Genomic DNA, 18,603 nt, shown 5'->3' on the forward strand with positions numbered 1-18,603 from the left:
TCCCCATGGGCCTGGGTCTGCGGATGCCAGCAGGGAGCACCACGGCCCCACGACGCTGAGCGAGAGCCCATGCCTGGCAGGTCAGAGTTTCCGTCAGTTAGCACAGCAAAGATAAGAAGTGCTCAAACCTCCGGAGGAAACAGCTAGCAAACCCACGTCAGCCTCGCCAGCACCAGGCGCCCAGCAGCACCTGCAACGTCGCATGGCTTGCAGGACCTCTACTGGCACACAAGCCGCAGGGCCACCATCAGCCCATGGCTATTGCCTTAGGTGCTATACAGAGGGCAGAGCTACACACCACCAGCAAGGCTGGACGGTCCCTCTGAAGCTCGGGATTGCTGGGAAAGAACAGCCTGTGCTGGGCTTCCCTGGAGCTGAGGTTGAGGCTGAAATGCAGCAATGTGTCTGAGCACCTGCAGAAAAATATCTGAATGAAACCAAGGGTGACTGAGGACCAAACAAACTGTCCTAAAAATTGTTTACCTCCTATACAATACAAACAAAGGGAAAGTCAAAATACAGTCCCCTTCATCCCCCAGTGCCTGCACAGCCTGAATGGGGATTTGCAAGATGTTTTGGCTGAGAAAAACTCTGCCCAAAACACTTTGCACAGCTCTGACTTGAGGAATGCCACCTTTTGACAAATAAAACCACCACATCTTTCTGGGTTGGTCTAGCTTTGCTGCCAAGCCAAACTATCCCTGTAACTTATACGGCTCCCCTCCTGCCCCTTGGCCAACACTGAGAGCTGTGTTTCAGGATACCTTGTAGAAGTCAACGGCCATCACTGAGCCCCAGATGATGCTCTCTGGAGGTCTTCTTCTGCCCATGCTGAAGCAGAGGGACCAAGATGCCACCCCCAGGTTGACAATGGGGGTTTTGGATGGGCAGCAACACACCCAGCCTGATTTTGCCCTCCCTCTCAGCAAGACGACACCATGCAGGGTGCCTGCAGAGTGATGCACCACGCAAAAAGGAAAACGGGAGCTACCTCAAAGAGCAGCATCTGCTCTGCTTGCCACCAAGACCAGGCTGCAAACCTGGACGTGCTCATCTCCCTCCCTACGCAGGGGTAGAGATCTTCTGGACAGCTTGTCCAGCCCACTCATCCTGGCCAGGGGCCACAGAGCCTTCATGTTCACCTTTCCAGGCAGGTGGCCAGAGCCAGGGACCCCAGTTCTGCAAAGCGCACAGAGCTGGAGACAAGACGCATGAGGCTCAACAGCTTTGCAATATTTATTCTTGAAAAAATAATTCAATTGAGAAAGCGGCAAGCCCTGGGGTTGCCCTTGCTCCCAGCCATACCATGGCCTGGTGGGTCCCCAACCCCTCGGCTGGCTGACCACCAAACTGGAGCCTTGAGAGAGGAATGGGGACAGACGGACGGAGAACAGCACCCAGCAGGCCTGTATTGGTGTGCAGAAAAGGAGGGAACGAGGAGGTCGAAGCCTGCAAGTCGAATCCTGCTGTCACTGAAAGCAAAGGGCCATAGTCCCTGGGGCTCTGCAGGACAGGGAGCAGCACAACAGGACAGGGGAAGAGGGGGACTCAGGTCTAGCCATTTCCCTGTCTGCAGGACTGAATCCCCCACACCCCCAAACAAAAAGGAGCTTGCAGCAGGCCTGAACCTCTCCTAGGGGGACAAGAAGTGAGGGAGTTAATTTAATTTAAGGAAGAAGGGAAATGTGACCTTGAGAACTGAGGCGCCAAGAAAACCGCCATGGTGGAAAGCCATGGAGGTTCTTCCAAAGCAGGACTTGAGGCACGAGCAGCCAACCCTGGTGCTGGGTAGAGGGGAAGGGAAGCTGAGTCCCTATCTCACAGCATTTAAAGGACCTTTTTAAAACCCATAAGGGCCAGCTGAGGCTGCAGGAGAGCAGCCCAGACATCCACCAGCTTAGGGCTGCTGTACCAGAGTCCCAGAGAAGAGGTGAGGCTGTGGGGGGTGGAGCAGGGCAGCATTGAACCCAAGCTCCAGGGCTGGTACCGAAAAGTCTTGACGGTGCCACCCTGCACTGTCAGGGCACTCGTGCCACCTCTCGTCCCCCCTCCTGCACCCAGGACGAATGGGGTGCAGGTAGGGGCCTGTCCCATCCCTGCTGTGCAGGCACTGCACACCAAGCTGCCTTGTCCCTTAAGCCGATGGGGTAGGCGTACAAGGGACCCCAAGGGTCAGAGCCCTTGTTCTTACACTAGAGCTGAGCTGTGCTCACGTGGGGGTTATTTTGACCAGAGAGGAGTAGATTTGCTGGGTTCACAATCATTCTCCTCCGCTGGGCAAAGGAGGGAGGAAGGAAGGGAACGGAGGATGGAGCTGGGGATTCAAAAGAAAGCTCCCAGGACTGTGCCCTTGAGGCTAGGGGCTGCCAGCTCTCCATGCTACTTTCCTGCTATCCCCCCTTCCCACAAGCAATAAATAAATAAGTTAGTGTAGTGTAGATCCCAGTGGGTGCTGGGGTGGGTGCTCCCAGGGGGCCTGACACTCAGTTCACAGTGAGAAAACGAAGGGCAAGAGCACCTGGCCCAAACGGTGCTGCAGCCTGGGGGCCCAGCTCTCACATACCCTCCCTGTGACCACAGAGAAGGGGCTGGGCAGCAAACCCCTTGCTGGGCAGCAAGCCAAGCATGGGCAACCTGGGCAGAGAACTGGGCTCTTGTTGCATCGATAAGACAGGGAAGGTATTGAGTGAGGGGATCAGGACTGATCCCGGTCGGGGGAAACTTGTACCAGGTGGCTGGGGGTGGGAGGGGGCCCTAGGGTCCTTCCTAAGGCAGGCAGAGGGGACAGGGACCCTCTCTCCCTCTGCCCAGGGGTCGTACCATGCCAGGTGAGCCAGGCTGCCCATCCCAGCTCAGCCCACAGCTTCCCTGCCAGAAAAGTACCATGGTAAGTGGGAGATTCAGGAGAACAAAAACCCTTGCCTTGAGCAAGGGCTGGGGTACCTGGCCAGGAAAGAGGGACAGACAGGTACAGTACCACAGCAAGGACCATGCCAGGGTGCAGCATCGCTCAACTCCAGTATCGGCTACTGGAGGACCCAGGTCTGTCCTGCCTCCACAGCTGGGGATAGAGGTGGGGGTCGCCGCTTGCTGCTCCGATCTTGCTCCACAAGGCACTTTCATCCCCTCGCCCATGGCCCAAGGGGCAGGGCTGCTCCCAGCAAGGGAGGTGGGTGAGGACGGTCTGAGCTGCAGCACACAGCCTGGTCCTGCTCCATCCGCAGTCATCTCTGGCTCCCAGAACTGAGGGAAAAGGGGGTCCCCTTGATGGCCCTCGTGCTGGGGATGGGGTGTCTTCTACATGTCCACAGCGAGATCAGCTCTTCTGCAGCATTCCCTTTTGCCTACAAGCTGGGCTGCACTGGTGCCCGTGGCCCAAGCAGTGAGCTGGGATGCAGGGAGACATCCAATCCAGTGCAGTCTTCAAGGTGCATCCACTGTGCAGGAGAGAGAAGAGATGCTGGAAGATTCCCCCCTTCACCACTGCGCTGGGCACAGAGCCAGCCAGGCAAGAGTTAATAAATAAAACCCAGCTGGTAGGCTGCAGCACTTCCTACAGGAGCATGCTGCCCTTCTCAGGAGCTAGGGGCAGAAGAGGGAGCCACAGGCATTTCTAAAGGCCCCCCTCCAGCTCAAGACTGAGCATCCTCTTCCTCCAGCCTTGCCCAGTCAGCCCAGGTGGGGAGAGAAGGGAGCAGCGTTAGTAAAGAGTCTGTGTTAAAAAGGTTCCCGTGACGTGGGGGTAGCAGATCTACAGGGAAAGACCCCATTCCAGGAAGAGGGGGACCACAGCAGGGGGCTGGAGGGAGCCCAAGATCTCATTTTGCAGCCTGAAACAGGAGTCCATGTCTGGTCACCAGCCTCTGAGGGCAGCTGTCAACTTGGTCTCTGTCCTCTCCTGTCCCCCCTTGCTCCCCAGCTGCCGGTCTCATGTCTGCTCTGCTGCAGCAACTGCTGGCACTGCCACTGCCCCCTCCTCCTTGGCAGGGGGCTCCATGTAGATCGGTGTCACTGATGAGGGCTTCTTGGACCTGCGGGAGAGGAGAGGCTGGCTGGGAGCGGGCAGGGATGGTGGGTCAGCCTCAGCGCCCTAACTCCCCATGGCAGGGTCTCCTTCCCACTGGGGCATCCTCCAAGCCTAGGCAGGTATCCTGGCCCGCTCCCACCGCACAGATTAAGAAGGGGGGTGCTCTGCATGAGGAACAAGCTGGGACGGAGGTGAATGATGCAGTGCCCTTGGGCAGGGGATGGTGACAAAAGGATGAGGGGACGATTCAGGTTTCTGTGCCCTTGCTACTCACGAGTAGGGGGAGGCAGGGACCCCCACCACAAGGAAGTGGTTCTTCTTGCGGAAAAGCCTCCACAGCCCCTTGTGATTCCCACGGACGTCCAGGTCCCAGATGTGGAGGCACTAGGATGGCAGAGAGGGAGGGAAGAGGCATCAGTGCCCACAGACAGACACCAGGGCCAGGTGTCCCCTGGCGAGGAAAGACCCGTCACCCCTGCCCTTGCCAAGGTACAGCAGAGAGTGGAAGGTAGCTCAAATGGGACTGATTATGGCAGCATCCTTCCACTATCCTCAGTGAGAGGAGAGGGCAACTTGTTCCCCTCCCATCCCTGCCTCAAGACAGAGAAGTTTGGACTAGCACCTCCAGGTAAGGGATGAAAATGCCTGGACAAGCTCAGGCCCTGGGCTCCCACATGGACTTAAAAGACCTGTCCCCGCTGAGCTGAGCATCTGCCCTGGATGCCCCAGAGCCTGCTGTAAAAATCAAGAGCTTAACCATCGCCCAAGGGCAGCATGAATCCTTTTGCTGAGCTGTGTCAAGGCCATGGGCAGGACCAAGAGCAGAAGCCAGGCAGTTCCCAGAGATGCCAAGGCCAGTGCAGGGTGCAGACAGGCTGTGTCAGGGCCCCACCTTGGCAAGCTGAGTCCAGGTGGTAAAATCTGCTTCCTGCTCCATCCTGATGAACATGACGTAGACTTTGCCCTCAGTGTCAGGCACAAAGGAGTCCTCACAGGGGTTCTTGCTGTGGTCCAAGACCTCAGCCTCGCTGCAGGAACAGAATGGGGAGTGAGAGGGGACCCCAATTCCTTCCCATACCTACCATGGGGTGCTTCAGACAGGCAAGCGGTGGCTGGTGCCACCTCCACCCTTTCTTCTGTCCTAATCAATTCACCCAGCACGCCCTGTAGTCTCCCAGCCTTTCTGCAAGCGGCATGTGCTTACCCGAGGAGCCGATGAATTTCAATTTCGTAGGCATCCTTCTTCAAGCTGTCAGAGGAGGAGAGAGCACAGTGATCATGGAGAGTCAGAGAGCTTGACAAGCAGGGACCTTCCTGAGATAGCCTCAGTTTAACACATCCAGTGTAACACTGAAAGGCAGGTTGGAACAGCAGACAGAGCAGACTCTGCCATGTGCGACACTTCTTGGGAGGGCATGGTAGCAAAAAGTGCCAAAAAGATGACCTTTGGGCACGTCTGCCAGGTCAGCTACAAACTCTTGCCCCCAAACCATACATGTCTTTGGGGAAACAAAGAAAACCCACCAGACTGGCTGCATGCACCCTGAGAGCTCTCAACTTCAAATCAAGCCTGAAGGATCAGGTGCTGTATTAGTGCAAATGAGGATTAGGGAACAGATATCTGTCCCTCATTGTCACTGGGGATCCACAAGCAACAAGGAGGGGTACTTTGTGCCCAGGCTGCTTTTGGGCTCCCTGGAGCATGGGTTAGCTGAACCCAGCCCCACAGAAACCACTGCAAGGAGTCCCACCCACAGCGCTCAATGTGCTGGGGCTGGAAGCGAAGGTTGTCATGGCAGAAGGAAGGGCGACATCTCTAGCACAAAGGGACAGGGTCAGGTCACGTGACTGCTTCATCCCAATCTCCTCCCGACCAGCACTCACCTCTCCACATTTTTAAGCTGGACATTCGGGACTGTGTTGAACTTGTGCTTTTTGAAATAGGCTTCCTAGGAGGAAAAGAGAGGAGGAAATGGAAAGGGGTTTTGGTCAGGAGTCAGCAGTACTGGGAGGTCACCTCAAGCAACCCCACTGCCTGCAGAGTGAGCTGGGGTCACAGCTCAGCACCCAGACAGGATTTGGCAGAGCTGTGGGCTGGGGGAGGTCACTCACATGAAAGTAGCCGTTCATGTTGAGCCCCACGATGCCAAAGTGGTAGGAGCGTGAGATGTCAGGGATGATGCACTCCCGGCCCTTCCGCTGCTCAGGCATCCGCATCCACATGTCCCAGTCCCAGAGCTGGGGAGGGAAAACTGGCACTCACACTGGGGTTTGGGGATTTCATTTGGTAGAGCAGCTGTCAGGGAGCAGGGACCTTTCTGGCTGCCCACACTGGCTGTGGCCCACATATCCCCAGCCTGCCTGGGCTGTTCTACAGCTGGTTATGTGGTCCTCAAGTTAGTGTCTGCCCCAAATCCATCCTGCTTGGGCATCCTATCCAAGGGAAGCTCAGAAAGAGCCAGGGCCCCTCCAAGAGCTGTGCCCATGGGAATTTGGTCTCAGGGACTGCTGATGTACAGAAATAAGAGAGCAGAAAGGAAAGGCCCATCCAGGACACTCACCTTCTCCGGGGTTGGCCACTTTGGCTCCAGCTCTTCCTTGTACAGGCTTTTCCGGAGCACCCAGCCCAGACCTGGCATGGTCTCCACACGGTACAAGAGTGAGGGGTCCTCAGCTGTGTGCTCGTAGCCCTGCGATGTTACAGGGAGCATTCACAGATCTGCCATTCCCCCACAAAAACAGGAGGCATCTTGCTCCATGGAGACCCCCAGCCTGGGGAGCAGGGGAGAGCCACTGGGAAGCACAGGGCAAGGACAGGACAGCTGTTTGCAAGGGTACTTCTGAACAGTCCAGGGATGGGGAGATAGACCTACCTATGATGACAGCGGTGGGGAGAACCCACACCCAGCCCAACTCAGGAACAGCACAAGGTAGACCTGTGCCTGCTCTGCCATCCTCCCTGACCCACCTGGTCGTTCCAAGCAGAGATGCAGTACAGGCTCTCGTCCTCCTCCAGCAAGTAGATCGACTGGCTCAGAAAGCTATGGAAAGAGTGGCCCAGCCCCTGGTCAAGAAACCCTCACAGACAAGCCAAAGCAAGCTCACCAAGGGACTGGCCACCCGCAACTGTTGGGGCAGTTTAACATATCTCTTGGGCTGAGCTGGCTGACATTGTGCAAGACTGGGCAAGGAGCACCTCACAAACTACGCTGCATCTCCACAGAGGGAGGGGACAACAAAATCATCTCCTGCCTCAGAGTCTCTCCTCCTCACAGAGAAACAGGAGCCATGGTAGACACTGCCTCTGCCACTTGCTATGGGGCAGCCCCAGCACTGTGTGTGCAGGGCAGGATAGGTCCCAAAAAACAAACCAGGAAGAGATCCACAAACTACCTGATCCTGAAGTTACCCAGAACTGAGTCCTAGGACAGACAAGGACTGCCTCTCTGCAGGCAGGGATCGGACCTCTCTCGAGTGGCCACTGAGCTCCTAGGAAATGCTCCAACCCAAAACAGGAGCTCAGGGCCCCACAGCTTTACCTGAAGAAGTCAACGGAGATGTCAAGGTCTTCCTCCAGAACCACAGCAAATTTGGCCTCCTGGAGAGCACAGAGAGGTGTCAAAAATGGATGGAGAGGACCACGATAGAGCAGAGACACCAAGCAGTGTCCCCTGCCTGCACTGCTCCCTGTCCAGTGCCAGCTCCCATGGGATGGGTGTCACTCTCCTGGGGAACCCCACACTGCCTTATTCCCACAGGCAAGTGGATGGACAGGGTCAGGCCGAGGTCTCACTCACCGGATGCAGGTTGAAGGTTGCAGTCAGACTGGCTTTGTAGTGCTACAAGAACAGACATATCATTGCCTGTGTTAGCATCAATCCCTGAACCACAGGGAGAGGCAGCCTGGCAAGGATGTGGGGCTAAGCCTGCCTCCTTTGAATATAATCCATCCTATCCCATCTCATTCTGATGCTGGGGCAATAACTCCTCCAGGAAGGGGTCTCTCACCTGGGAAACTCTGGCATTTTTAATGCTGATGGGAGTGTGCTGGATTCCAGCAAGGCCAAACAGCTCCACAACATCCATCGGCTCCTGCAACCGGAATGGACAAAGGTCAGGTAATGCGTAGGTCTAGATACCTTCCCTCCCGCTGTCTGCCACAACATCAGCTCCCTGGGACACCAAGAATGTGCCTGTGGGACCTCCTATGTGTGGCTGTCCTCCTGGGGGTAAGCGAGGCTTCAAGTAATGCTTCTGAAGACCCACAGCAGTCCGGCGGAACAATAGCTGGGAGCACCCCGAACCCTCTTGCACCTTTGGTCCTGAAGTATTGCTAACCCTTGCAATATGTCTGCTAACTTGCAGACCAGAAGTTGTATCCAAGTAAGAACCTCTGAGGAGCCCTGAATACCCAGTCCCTCATGGACAGGGCACAAAATAGTAGGTATTTCCAGGAACACCTACGTAATAGCTGCTTAACACTGAGACCACAATCAGCTTCACTTTCTCCTCCTGTTACGAAGGAGACCTCTCTGAACAAGCACATCCTCACTGGGGTCAGAAGCAATCCAGAATTGGGCTGACATACCTCTGCTCCAAGAAGGCCCCACCATGGTCTTCTCCATCCTCTTTTTAAACACTGTCCCTCACATCTCCCAGCCACAGATGGGAAAAGGAGTTCCCATTGCTCCTGCTCCCGCTTTCCTTGGTATCCACCAAAGCAGCATCCAAGCCGCCCCCTCATAGCCAAGGGATGAGCTCCAGTTGCCATGGCAATGGATACTGCTATCTTTATCTGCTCTGGTGTGCTGCAGTAACAGCCTGTACAAACACACCAGCTCCCCCAGGCCCACAAACTGGCAGCAGTCAGAAAGGTCTGAGAAGCAACGAGCCTGTTCCCTTCCCTAACTCCATCACATACGATGGTCCACGGACCGCTGCAGACACAAGGGCAAGAAAGCCCCTGAGACCCCTGGGTATCCCATATGCCTGTCCCAGAGCGGGATGTGCTTGCAGTGGGATCCTTCAGTGTCCAGTAAAGGCTGAGCTGACAGGAAGGTCCTCTGTCCTCTCAAGGACCAGCTCTCCTCGACCTGGCCACAGCTTTCAGGAGCCTTCTGAGAACAGACCATTCTGGGGCTATCCGGGCCCCAGGCTCAGAGCCTGCCACCCACCAAGGACTGGGGCAGCGCCACGTCCTCTTGGTTGGGGGACTGAGGCTCAGGTGCAGGAACCCCCAGGAGTGCTCTCACCTCATAGTACCCATCAACGAAGACTGTAATCATCTCAGGATTGACTCCCTGAGCCGACAGCAAGGAGCGCAGCATCCTGGGGAAGAGACGGAGGGTCCTGAGCACAACACAGCCTCAGCAGGCTTGGGCTGCTCAGCAAAAGGGTGCTAGACAATCCGTCTCCGGAGTCAGAGAAAGACTACAGGGACAAGTTGTGGCTTGAATCCCTTGGGGTGGGAAAAGGGTGCATGCGTAGGGATTAGAGTCTAGTGACCCCAGGCTCTTCCCTTTCCCATGGCCAAGGACCCTGTGATCTCCCTGAGCAGGTCTGCCGACATTGCTTATGCTACCCTAGGACAGAGCTGGATCCTGCCAGCAGGACACAGGCTCATGCCTGGTCTCTTGGCATGAGCTAGAGAAGCCATGTCCCCTGGAAGCGCTCACCTGTACAGGTAGTTGGGCCGGTTTCCTGCAATAACAGCTACAGGCACATCAAAGACTTTATTGTCTTTGAGCTGGAAAAAAAAAAGAAATGTGTGTGAATGGGGCCGGAGGAGGCCACCTCACTGAAAGCAGGATCTAAGGGGTAGCACAGCCCTACCCATCAGCTCAGGACCTCACCAGCCAAGCCAGGATGCGGCCCACTCAGCACTACTGGAGATCCTGCCAGCTTCTCCTCTTAATCCTATCTTAGACCCAGCCACCAAATCCCAACTTGCTCCTGCTCCAAGGCCCCTTGGCCAAATATCTCCCTCGTTGCCCTTCAGAGCTGTTCTGAGGAGGCCAGCCCAGAAGCTGTCACAGATGCTCTGTCTGCAAAGGTACAGGCCCAGCTGCTTGCATCGAGGTCCCTAGAGCCACGGTAAACTGTCAGCTGCAGGGAAAGGGAACCCAGCTTCCCCAGCGTGACCTGACTCAGGTATATTTGCCTTACATTTGCCAGGGCCTAAGAGGTTGCCCAAGGGCAGTTACCATTCCTCAATAGCTGCACAAGGACAGGGCTCTGCATGTGAGCTGCATACATGGGTCCAGGTCAGCCCTCCCTCCTGGAGCCCTTCCCACTGCTCTGCCCCTGCACTCACTGGATCAGGGTTGAACTCGATGGGTGTGGGGTCTTTGCAGCTGCAGACACTGCCGTAACCTTCTACTTTGCTGCAGAACCTCCTCCGGCGGCGGTTCAGCTCTGTGTCGGGCCAATGGCACTCAGCATCTAGAGATACCAATGAGAAAACCAGATCGCTCATCCCCACAGCCTTGCTCTGCGTGCTCCAGGCCACACAGCCCCACAGATGGCTCTCCCCGGACTCAGCTGTCACCAAGCAAGCTTTGTTGCCAAGAATAAGCATCGCTTCAGGATGTAGCCAGAGGAGCCACTTGGAAACCATCCCCACTGCATGACCTCTGGGAGTGGAAACAGGCCTGGTTCAAGGTCACAGAGAACTGGAGTAGGTCCACATTGGAGAGATGATGAATGGCCAGAACATGTCCCCACTCCTCCATCCTCACCTTGCTCTAGGACCATCACTGCAATTGCCATGGAAGCAGGAAGAAGGGAAGTTGGTCCCATTAAAAATTACCAGCCTGCTCCAAGTAGCTTTATATCTGTCTTGGGATGTTGCTAACAGACCCAAGGCTTAGATTTAAGTACACCAAGAGCACTGGGCAGACATCCCCCAGTGATACTTTGCACCACGACGCAGACCTTGTTTCCTACCTTCCATGGACGTCAGGTGGACTTCTGTCTTCAGCAGTACGGGGTCACCCCACGTTGAGAGGGCAGGCGACTTTGCGTGCTTCTCACCGTATACCTCCCCTGGAGGAGGGACACAGGGTCAGGACTGTCCAGAGGGGGCCCATTTCCCTAGTATCAAGGCACAGTCAGAGGCTGCAGCTCAGGGCAGTAGCTTGGGACCTCTTCCTTTTTGGCCATTGGGGAGCTGCTGAGGGGACCTGCTCGGCCTCCATCCCAACCCTCACCCCCAGGAATGGAGTTGGCTCCTCTCTGTGACTTGCTCCCCACTCATACACTGCATGTTGGGGGTGGAGTGGGTTTATCTTAACCTCCCATCTCCCCCCAAAAGGTACCATGAACCCCTTCCTGGTCTGTGCTAGACTCACTTACCCCCCTTCTTCCCCACAAACGTCCACATGTCTCTCCAGCTTAGGAATGGTGCAACTTGGCTCCCCAGGCTTTTCAGAAGGTTCTTAGCTGTGTCCTTGAGGTGGAAGGAGCCTTCATCCTGGAATGAAACATAACCATGAGGCCTTTTCCTTCCCCTGCAGCTGAGGTCTGGCTCCTAATGCAGACAAGAAAATCTCCCAGTGTTTCCAAGGGGGTAGAGTCCACACCTACCCTCAAGCCAGCTAAACCTCTGTGCCACTAAACCTGCTGGTGGCTTCACCATTACCCATGGGGAGGTCAGAGGAGTCATGGACTCTGGTTTCCTCGTGACCAAATTGTTCTTGAGCAGGGCTGTGCATCCAGAAAGGCTTCACAGGCTGCACCTGCAACCCTGAAGTGGCATAATCCAGACTGCACCTTACACAGCAGCCTACAGCCAGCATAGCCCCCAGTCACTGCATAACAGCCTGGAACTGGAATAGTCTAGGATTGGCACAGAGCATTCCCTGGAAGGGTCCCATCACGTACTTGTACTTTCTCATCTCCATTTTCCACCTAGCCTTTTGTTTTTGGCTGCAAGCTATGACACACATGTTCTTTTTGCTCTCTTGTCTTGCTCCTGGGCACACAGCAGTATTCGCAGTAAAAAAGGGGAGCAAGGGGATAAGGGAATTGATGAAGCCAGAGAGACATAGCCAAACTGAGGATGTGACATTTAGCCCTGGGAATACATGGTGACATTCAGGAAATGACAGGAGTTTTAGGGTGACCTGACTCAAGGTGACATTTTCTTTTGACACAAAGGTCGCCTACCTTAATGGTGAAGATCAGGATCCGGCCCCGGGCAACCATGTTGAGGAAGAGTACCATGGCTTCATCCTCATGGGGAGAATAGGTGTCAAAGACCCTCTTGGCCATCACGTGACCCTGTTGGTATTCAAATAGGAGATGCACCTTAAGTTCTATATGGCCAGGACATGCAGGGGTATGGAAATTTGCCCTGGAAGCCTCTGTTCTTAGATAACATGATGAGCTACTTTTCTGGTATGCCAGGGAGAGAGTACCCAGGCAAATTCAGCCCTTGCACCTTCACACAGAGCACACTGAGGTCCATGGGATGGCATTACTCAACCTCACCACCCCTCTTCTGCCTGCTTGACCAGGATATTCCTGTTGGGGTTCACATTTCTTCTGGTCGGGGACTGAGCCCAAAGATGAACTGTCTGAGAAACCAATAAAAGCTTTTCTCTGAGCTAGGCAAACCCAAGAGAAACACCACGAGAACACTTTGGGTCGCCACATCCTGCTCTGGCGACTAGAGGCAAACCAGCATTCAGGGACTTCTGGCCACTCTTTGCCTCACACATGCAACAGGTCAACAGGAAGGACAAACATGACATAGTGAGAGCGCCACATGCAGACAAGCTTTACCGTAGCTTGATTTAAGACGATGACATGGATCCCTCTTCCCTGCTCCCGAGCCTCATCTTCCAAGACCTGCAAGTGGAGAAGTGATGACAGCCGTAAGCCAAGACCCTTATTCTCTGCTCCAACGCTGCGACCCTGCCTGTTCAGCACAACAGGGCCCCCAAACAAGAGGCAAGTATCTCTCCTGTGACATTTTGGTTTTGCTCATGGCATCGATGGGTGCCAGAGTAGGAGACAATGTGGGACAACAGCTCCGTGGCCCTGTAGGCAGGAGGAGGATCCTCTCTTACACCTGTTGCCAACTGTAGAAGTGCTCTCACCACCTACCATTCAATGCTTCACCCATTCAGCCCCATCCATCCTCCGCTCACAGGGACAGCCAGCATTGGCCACTCACCGTTGTCCCATCCACAGCCACATAGACCTTTGATCGGCTGGAGTACACCTCAACATCCAAGATCTTCCTGGTGCTGGCAGGATGCCTAGGGACTTCCACGTTCAGCATCTCATCATCTGCAGGGGAGGAATGCCCAGTCTCAACCAGCCCCAGAACTGCTGGCATTGTCTCTGCTCAGCCCTAGGTCCAACCATACCTCCAGGCGGCTCATACCTACCAGGTATCCCAGCTGAACAAGTCATGGGCCAGAATCTAGAGGGACAGCATGTGGGGAAAACTCTAAATGGCAACAGGTCTGGCCCCAGCTAGCCCCATAAAGCCTTCTGCAGCCAAACGTGAAAAAGACATCACCCTGACATCACCTTCTGTCCCACTCCTCAGCTGAAGCCTTAAGAAGACAGATCAGGAATGGGAACAGCCTGTTTCATTTATTTTTGTTAAACCCACATGCACAGAGCTGTCTTTCATGCTGTAGCTGGTGACAGGTTACTCCCCTCTCCCCAGTTTCCTTGCTTTCAAAGCAGGGTCCTGCCCCTCACCATAGTCCTGTGTGGACTCCTCTTCCTCCTCATAAGCAGCTCTCCTGGTGTCCAAGATCAACTTGATGTTCACAATCACAGTCACAAGCAGGAATAGGACAGCACCTGTCTGCAGGACACTGTGTTAGCAACTTGTAAGTAACAACCCTGAGACAAGGCTACTTGGTAGAGGCTGCAGGGCACCCCAAGCAGATCTTGCAAGGGATCTTTGGCATCTGTCATTTTCCTTATTATCTTCTGGGGAATGTAAAGAGAGAGAAATAGAGATGACTGAGCTTTAGGATGAAATGTTTTCATCTGCTGGAAAGCACTGAACTCTTGATACACAAGAACAAGCCCACTTCCAACATGTCCCTGCTTCCAGATCTGTGAGTAGAATTCTGCTAAAATATTGCATCAAGGCTGAGGATCTCTGCATACCAAGAGTTTGGTAATTCAGATTTACAGCTCCCACAGTAACCTTAACTCTGTGCCTCCTACAACATCACTGCATCCGTCCCTCCCCCTGCAACCACAGGATGTATCCACAGTCATCCACATGACAAACAGATATGTCCAGAATTTGAGAGGGAGGAAAAGATGGACTAAAGCAAGGCAAAGGCAAGAAGCTGAGGCCCGACTTCAGGAAACTGCACTGTGTCATGGGCTGCAGAGAACGGCTCACTGCCTTACTGTCTGCAACATACTGCAAGGCAACCCGTGTGGATGTAGATGCACAGGGCTATGGAGAGGTCCATGGTTTATACAGCAGACCATGGGAATCTCCAAATTGAGTACCACCGTTTCCCAAAGCACTGTTGCTCTCAGAGCAAAAGGAGAGAGATGAAATTGCAACATTTTTTACAAGCACATGTATTTCTTTAAATGCATCTTTTCTCCTCTTCCCCAATTTTAGTCTTTTTCTTGATATTTCACAGTAAAGCAGAAAGTGTGCCACACCAAAAGGATCATTTCTGAGAAACAGCTGCACAGGCAGATTTGGACCATGAACATCCAGAGGTAGGAAGTAATCAGCCTGCAGATGTATGCTGCAAAAGCACACCTGACAGTGCCTGAGAGGATGATGGTCTTAGGGTTTCAGTGTTGTGCTGGGACGCAGAATGCCCTAGGTTTAAAGTAAGGCCTCAGCTGAAGTGATCTCTCTGCTCATCCCCAGGGGGCTCGCCTGGGCGCTCCTTCATGGTAGAAGGGTAACAGCAGCATGTGGAAGCTGCAGAGCTCTGTGCAATGAGAAAGTCACTGCCCTGCAGCAACGGCCCTGCCTCAGGCCAAGGTACAGCTCCAGCAGCCCCAGCAGTTGCCCTGGACATTCACACAGCGAGGGGAAGGTTCTGTCATCAAATTTAAGACAGAAAGCCCTGAGCGCCTGCTACCCACAAAGCCAGTACAGCTGTAGGGCTCCCCCACCAGCCTCCATGCCAAGAGGCACCTTTGAGCTCATAGCAGAGCCACTGTAAAGGCCTAAATCTGATCGCTACATGCTGCTGCTGCTGACAGATTCATCCCACGGCCCAAAAGCTGTGGCCCCTCAGTCCAACCATGCTACAGATGTACTGGATGGTTTCCCCTGGCCTTCCCTGCAAGCTCAGGGTTCTGCTAACCTCCCCGGAGCATCCCAGGACAGGAATTAAGTCTATGTGGAGGTGTCACAGCAACCAAGGAGTGGGAGGAAAGAGGCTGGGATGGGCTCAAGGAAGGCTGCCCATAGCATGGTTCCCCCAAGGGTGAAGCTGGTAAAGGTCTGGCCTCAAGGGGATGCTATCAGGGACAGAGTTTGGGTAGTTCCGAGAGTCTCCTCTCATATCACATGTGCAAAGGCTAACCCAAAACAAGTTGCCCTACAAGCCCCCAGGTCCACAACAACTTGTTTCCTCAGTATCTGCGCCTTTGTCACCTTTAGGACTCCTGTAATGGCACTTTCTCTCAGGTAGATTCTCCAAGGTCTAGTATGGGGTTGAGATCACACACGAGCTTGCCCTTGGTAAGAGGCACTAAAAGGATCCCCCCACCTGGCAATCTATTGCCTCAAAGCTACATGTTCCTGCTACCTCTCCTGGGCAGACAAATGTGTTCAAGTACCACCTGAGGAAGATAAATGGGGAAAAACAGTATCAAGATAAGAGATGGACAGGTAGGCAGCCTGATAATATAAGTGTCAGTATGGCATTTTGGCTTGTCAATATGTCATTGACTCAAGAATACAAGCACCTCTGCGGATCTGGGCACAAAAAGCTTTTAATTAGTCAAGAAGAGAACCTTGGTCTTGGGGCCAAAAGCAGACCACGTGCCATGGCCAGTAGCAGAGCCAGTTTACCAGCTCTCCTAGACCACACAGCCTGGTTGGTGCTAGAGAAGCAGAAAAGCAGTCCACCAGGGAGACCCAATCTCCAGCCCAGGTTACCATGCAGAGCTGTCACAGGACATGGGACAGCACTGAGCAGGACCAGCAGCCAGAGCTAGTACAGTGAGCTCAGTCAGAGCTGCTGATAGAGGCTTAGCTGCTCTGGACTTGGCTACTTCATAGCTGCAGTTCTAACTTAAATATTTTTAAGCTCAACTTTCATCTGTGTTTTAAGCCACATGAGCTGACAAACACCCCCTCCACCCTTCCTCAGTCTCCAAAGCTGAGCTTTTGTTTAGACATGCACGAGGACAAGATTTATACAAAATCACTTGACTCCAGCGGTCAATCCCCCAAGGTCTTTAATGGGATTTAAAGGGCCAGGAGTGAGAGGAGCAGAGCAAACAATGCCTGTCCTGGAAGAGGAGCTCCATTACCCATCTCAGAGTGTCCCAGGGGATGCAGGATTGAGTGGTCTCCTTCCCCATGAGGCCTTTGCAAGACTTTCTCCTCCCAGGCAAACACAAAACCCACCCCTCCTCCCTCCCACAGCAATTGATTGCCCAATTTCCCAAGCTCTGCTCATCTCAGGAACACCCCCTTTTCTGCAGCTCAGAGCCCTGGGGCCAAACCCTCCTGTCTTTATTCCCCCAGACACCCACAGGGATGCCAGCACAGCCTGGGATTAGCAGTTTTATAGCATAAGCAACAAGGCCCCTGGCTTTCCCAGACACCAGCTGTCTCTGGGCACGAGATCCCATTATTCACCCCGCCCTATTTGTCCACCTGGTGTGCCTTATACCAGACTGGTTTGCAAACCGTACATGCCAGGGCTGGTTTCCCACTACAGGCAGAGCACTGCTGCACTCAGCACCAGCATGGGGCTGGGAAAGGAGGAATCAGTAATTTTCCTAGCTGAGAATCACTCAAGAAAGCTTGGATAACTGTATCTCCTGCCATAACCACCCAACAGGCCCATTTGAATCAAGGAGAAACTGTTAGACACAGCAAATCCCTCAAGGCATGAGCACAAAGCCACTAGGGTGGCTTTTCTGAGGACAAGTTACACTTTCCCAGCATGTTAGATCATCCTAGGCTGCTGACAGACCCACCTCCACCCATGCAGCTGCTCCATAAGCTTGTAAACCTCATAGATTATCTTCCCTAATCCACAGCAGGCCTGTGATCGACTCACCTGGCACAGCTTCCGCAGCGCGCGTTGGTTCATCAGCTTGTACTTCCAGGCAAGGTACCAGCTCCGCTTCTTGTGGGGCTTGACGACGGGGTTGGGTTTCCACTCGTCCATAGTCACAGGGCCTGGCATGGGGGCAGCCACGTGGGGCAGGGGTCAGGACGGGCTTTGCTCTGCTCTCGCGTCCATCAGGGCTCCCTGCTCAGACGGGATGGGTGCAGAGTGAGGGTGGCAAGTCCATTCATTCCTCTTCCCAAAAGGCAACATGAGGCCTCCCAGCCCACCAGCACCCATAGCCATCCCAACCCCACAGCGAGCTATAGGGGACACCAGGCTTTGTTAGAAGACCTGTAAGATGGTGCTTGGACCCAAGGGCCGGCAGGTACCTCTGTCCCTGGCCAACCTGTTAGTCAGCCTGTCATGATACTGCAGATGGATGGGCCTGTCTCCCAGTCCTGTTCACCTGCTGGAAAGGAAGAGCAGCCAAGAGGCATGTGGTAGGGATCCCAGGAGGGGCCCCAAGCTGGCAGCGTTATGGAGGTGCCAGGCACTGCCTTTGTAGCCACCAGCTGCTAGCTGAGCTTAGCCACATCAGCCTGCAGGATCGCCAGTGGGGAGATGTGCAGTCCCACCCGCAGCACGAGGACCGGGCTGTGAGGCAGCACCATCTCCATTAGCAGGGACGTAGCCAGGCTAGGTGCGGGGAGCAGAGCATAGCCCTGCTGGGGAACCCAGCACCCCACAGGGACAGGAGCAGTCCCCAGGCCAGGCCCGGTGGGAGCTCAGGCCTCCTGCAGCGGGGCCAGGCAGCACCAGCTATGGGGTGGGCTCCCCACAGCGGCCTCCCTGGGGGGGAAGGACTGGGCTGGGGGAAAACGCTTCGGGGAAGGGCAACGAGGCCCGTGTGTGTGTGCGGAGGGGGGGAGGGTGTGTCAGGGGGGCCCAGGCACTGGGAGGGGGACGGGAGAGGTCTGGGAGCAGCTCGGGGGACGCAGGCGTCCCGGGGCGGCGCGGCCCGGTCGGGTCGGGGCGGGTCGGTGAGTGCCGGCCGCGCTACTCACGGTCCGCGCGGGGAGGCCGAGGCGGGGCGGCGGCCGCCGGGCTGGGCCAGGCTAGGGCGGGCCGGGGCCGGGGCTGGAGCTGGGCTGGGGCTGGAGCCGGGGCTGGGGCTGGGCTCGGCCCGGCGCTGGGCTCGGCTCGGCCCTGCCTCCTCCGCCCCGCAGCTCCTCAGTGCCGCCGCGCCGCGCCGCTTCCGGCGCCGCAGAGACGCCGCGGGGCGGGGCCAGAGCGAGCCCCGCCCCCTCCCGGAGCCGCGCCCCCCCCTCC

At 55.2% G+C, this 18,603-nt stretch overlaps 1 protein-coding gene across 4 annotated transcripts; it reads right to left on the reverse strand.

Annotated features, from left to right (window-relative positions):
* Positions 1 to 1,218: 1,218 nt before the first annotated feature.
* POMGNT1 (protein O-linked mannose N-acetylglucosaminyltransferase 1 (beta 1,2-)) lies at positions 1,219 to 18,402 on the reverse strand. Of its 4 annotated transcripts, none has more exons than XM_067301176.1 (22): positions 18,339 to 18,402; positions 17,281 to 17,475; positions 13,745 to 13,849; positions 13,206 to 13,321; positions 12,812 to 12,877; positions 12,194 to 12,307; positions 11,381 to 11,498; positions 10,973 to 11,071; positions 10,341 to 10,468; positions 9,703 to 9,773; positions 9,280 to 9,355; positions 8,036 to 8,119; positions 7,825 to 7,866; positions 7,567 to 7,625; positions 6,996 to 7,068; positions 6,589 to 6,717; positions 6,140 to 6,265; positions 5,912 to 5,976; positions 5,232 to 5,276; positions 4,920 to 5,055; positions 4,302 to 4,411; positions 1,219 to 4,031 (listed from the first exon to the last, which is right to left on the reverse strand). In XM_067301176.1, exons 4-22 carry the CDS (start codon positions 13,311 to 13,313, stop codon positions 3,929 to 3,931), a joined length of 1,752 nt encoding a protein of 583 aa, XP_067157277.1. In that variant the 5' UTR covers positions 13,314 to 13,321; positions 13,745 to 13,849; positions 17,281 to 17,475; positions 18,339 to 18,402; the 3' UTR covers positions 1,219 to 3,928. The 4 variants fall into 4 exon arrangements, with proteins under 4 accessions (XP_067157277.1, XP_067157278.1, XP_067157279.1 ...); XM_067301177.1 differs by lacking the exon at positions 18,339 to 18,402 and adding an exon at positions 17,664 to 17,724; XM_067301178.1 differs by lacking the exon at positions 18,339 to 18,402 and adding an exon at positions 17,626 to 17,682.
* Positions 18,403 to 18,603: the final 201 nt, after the last annotated feature.

The sequence above is a fragment of the Apteryx mantelli genome, chromosome 8 (genome assembly GCF_036417845.1).
Source record: "Apteryx mantelli isolate bAptMan1 chromosome 8, bAptMan1.hap1, whole genome shotgun sequence".
In the NCBI taxonomy this organism is placed as follows: domain Eukaryota; kingdom Metazoa; phylum Chordata; class Aves; order Apterygiformes; family Apterygidae; genus Apteryx; species Apteryx mantelli.

Excerpts from the sequence above, each read along its gene's own strand:
- POMGNT1 (XM_013943545.2), bottom strand. The coding sequence starts at position 17,391 with ATGGACGAGTGGAAACCCAACCCCGTCGTCAAGCCCCACAAGAAGCGG. Across the intron at positions 6,266-6,588 it reads AGTGGCCAACCCCGGAGAAG|CTCTGGGACTGGGACATGTG; the intron begins GTGAGTGTCCTG and ends TTCCCTCCCCAG. Across the intron at positions 4,412-4,919 it reads CCTGGACTCAGCTTGCCAAG|TGCCTCCACATCTGGGACCT; the intron begins GTGGGGCCCTGA and ends CTGCCATCCTAG.